The sequence below is a fragment of the Solea solea genome, chromosome 16 (genome assembly GCF_958295425.1).
Source record: "Solea solea chromosome 16, fSolSol10.1, whole genome shotgun sequence".
In the NCBI taxonomy this organism is placed as follows: Eukaryota; Metazoa; Chordata; class Actinopteri; order Pleuronectiformes; family Soleidae; genus Solea; species Solea solea.
Genome location: NC_081149.1, coordinates 13126227 through 13129619, shown reverse-complemented (window position 1 = coordinate 13129619; position 3393 = coordinate 13126227). Strand labels below are relative to the sequence as shown.

The 3393-nt window shown below is 38.9% G+C and overlaps 1 protein-coding gene across 1 annotated transcript; it reads right to left on the bottom strand.

Annotated features, from left to right (window-relative positions):
• Nucleotides 1-820: 820 nt before the first annotated feature.
• Nucleotides 821-3306, bottom strand: fn3krp (fructosamine 3 kinase related protein). The gene is made up of 6 exons (XM_058653205.1): nucleotides 3078-3306; nucleotides 2742-2893; nucleotides 2526-2617; nucleotides 2343-2425; nucleotides 1807-1929; nucleotides 821-1718 (listed from the first exon to the last, which is right to left on the bottom strand). Exons 1-6 carry the CDS (start codon nucleotides 3216-3218, stop codon nucleotides 1380-1382), a joined length of 930 nt encoding a protein of 309 aa, XP_058509188.1. The 5' UTR covers nucleotides 3219-3306; the 3' UTR covers nucleotides 821-1379.
• Nucleotides 3307-3393: the final 87 nt, after the last annotated feature.

Sequence of the window (3393 nt, the reverse complement as noted above, 5' to 3'; positions counted from 1 at the left end):
GCCCCAGTACGGAAAGCGAGAAGTGCCTATAAAGGAGTGACGACTTAAAAGTCACTGGGTTACCTTTCAGATGCGCAGTTCAAAATTCAGCAGATCGTTATTATCATTTACATTTTTGACTCATTCTCAAGTAAAACGTGTTTAAAGTAAGAAACTTATAAATAAAATAAATAAATAGCTTTTAAAAATGCAGTGTGCCAGGACAACTGTAAACAGTATGTGTGGTTCAATCTCAGGGTAAGGTTATGTAACAGTCTAACATGTAGTAAAGCAAAGAAAAAGATAAATCAGTTTAAAGAAATATATACAAAATGCAATTTTACAATAAATATAAGGATGAACAACAGCAGTTTAATTCAAGATAGAAATGGAAATAAAACTAGAACTATTCTTGTGTCGTAATGAGAACATTAAAACATTGTATAAAATATTGTGCAGCTCATTTTTTCTATAACTTATCTTTCAAACCCAATCACATGCTGCCAGCACAGCGTCTTGCCAAAGAACACATCAGCTCGTAGACTAGCAAAATCCACAACCTTCAAGTTGAAAGACCACTCACTCTACCACTCGGATGCCATTTTTTATAAATGACTCCCTATAAACTGTATTTTATAGAATATTGAGGTCATATTCATCTTGTGTATATGGCCAATGGATAATATTCTGATACTGAATCCTGATCAGGCAAATATGATGTGGCATTTCAAAATAAAGGCCCTCTGACATATCATAATCAACATATATTCTACCAAAGAAGAAGATATGGGTTTATACTGCAGTTTTTAAGACATAGCAAATAATAGATCAAGACAAACACTTTTGATCAGCTCAGCATTTATTGATGGATAAGCAGTGAATATGTAAAAGCATCATTTGTATACCTGCTGTATTAGTCTCCATTACAGTGACATCAACATCAATCAAGGAGGAGTAAGGATATGATGTCCACATATATGTAAATTAAAAAATGAGGTTTAATTTTCATTATAGATACACGGACAAATGAATGTAGGAAGTTATTATAAAAAATATTGAACTAAGTTATATTCTTGTTCAACTTAAGACTTTTGCTGGAAAATACAGATTTTTGAGAAGTTTTAAAACGAAGCTGGCATATTTGATTTTGTCATTTGATTCTGAATGTTAAACACACTATAACATATATTACAGTGTCAACCTGTTAAGTCTATTCAGCAATCAGTCACACACTGATTTTGGGCAATATAAATAACATTGACTTGACTCACCTAGTTTTGGTCCAAAAAGCATTGATCTCTCACTCTCTCTGTATATATTACATATGATACTTGGCTCAAGTTTAAGACATGCAGCATTCTACAAGTGTTACTAGTGTTACTTAGAAGTGCATTCTACATTTACTTCAGTAAGTTCTTCATTATCTTTATTGAGGAGCCTCTATATCCTCCACCAAAGTGGTTCCAGTGATTCAGATAGTGGAACAGCTGGTAAAGCTGGTTTCTCTCTGCAAACCCTGGTGCTTTGATAATCTTTTCATGGTAAGCAGAGTAAAAAGATCTGTCAAAGCCACCAAACATCCCTGCAATACTCAACTCATACTCTGAATGGCCATAAAATGATGCAGGGTCAAAGATGACTGGGCCCTCTGCAAACTCTGCCACATTGCCACTCCATAAATCCCCATGGAGGAGAGCAGGGACAATCTCCACACCTGTGAAAAACTGTGGGATCTTCAGCTGCAAAAACAAACATAAAAGGTAAGGTGCACTGTCAGATTACTAATACAATGTTTGGCTTCTTATGAGGGTTAAAGGAAGGGTGCACCTGTAGCTTAGCCCACAGTTCTCTGGCCTCCCTGTCTCCATAGGATTCCTCTACCAGGTTAAGCTGATGCTGCAGCCTCTGCTGGGCATAAAATGTCACCCAGTCATCCTGCCACTCATTTCTCTGGTGAGACAAGGAGAAAAGAACAATGAGATCAAGTACACAGATGCAATCCATCCATCCATCCATCTTCTACCACTTTATCCTCTACATGAGGGTCACGGGGGGCACTGGAGCCAATCCCAGCTGACATAGGGCAAAAGGTGGGGTACACCCTGGACAGGTTGCCAGTCCATCACAGGGCTACAAAGAGACAAACAATCATTCACTCTCACACGCAGTCAATTTAGTGTCCAATTTGCCTAATCCCCAAATGTGCATGTTTTTGGACTGTGGATGAAAACCAGAGAACCCGGAGAACACACACACACACACATACACAACATGCAAACTATGCAGAAAGACTCTGGTTCCAACCAGGTCGGGAACCCGGGTCACACAGATGCAATGTTTAGATATATACTTTTTAGTTTTACCTGTGGTAAATATCCACAGCATGTTGTTACACCAAAGCCAAATTTCTCAACCGCAGCTGCCTCTGACTGTCCAGCTCCTTTTCCTGTGTACCACAGAGTAAGTTCATCCAAATGTTTTCATTCTCTCTTAAAATGTGTCTTTTCATGTCATTAATAGTCACTTGTTACTTAATGGTGACTTACCGACTGTCTGCTGCTCTTTACTCAGTTTTTCTAACTGTTTCTTGTTGTGAAGATGCAGATCAGCTAGCTGCTCCCCCAGGTGCTTTGTATACCTACATATTTTAATTTGGAAGAAAAAAATGACATTCAAAAGAAACTTTAGCATAGACTGCAGTGTGTAAACAGTAATTGCATTACTGATATGGCACTTAACTACTTAAGCAACAGAAGTCTTACTTGTTAAGATGTCTCATGTCCATATGCTCCATCACAAATACACAGCCTCCATTGTCAAGTTCAATCACCCTCACAGGCCTGGGGACTTTCACAGTGTTTGTCTTTAAAATGGCCTCCAAACTGGCCATCTCCCCGTCAAACATCAATTTGGCCTTAGAGCAAATATCAAGATTGTGGGCTGTTGTGCGTGAAGTTTACATATTCACTAAATTAATCATTTAAAAGTTGCAAAGTTGTGGGGATTTTAGAGGGTATGGGTTAGGGATAGTGAAACAACAGCACATATTGCAATGCATTAATTGTTACTCTTGTGCATTTCAATAAAATCCTATTTACCTCGCTCTTGTGGTTTATCTTCACAAACACTCTCCCATTGTCAGTGTCGTAGCTCTGGCCCTCGCTGATGCATCCACCTGCTGAGTGACCAGTTGACTTCAGCACGGTTGTCCCTAACTCTTTCTTTAACTTAGCTTCCATTGTTATTTCCTCTGAGCAAGTGAAGTAGCTGAGATCAACCACACATGTTGGTGAGACGTGTGGGGGCGTTTTCAGTGGATTAACAACACGACGGTTTGTTGTTTTGTTTTGCTTCCGGTTAGTGATGACGCCAGTGAACTGGTAACCAATCAGAGACCAGGCGCGGGTGATTGAC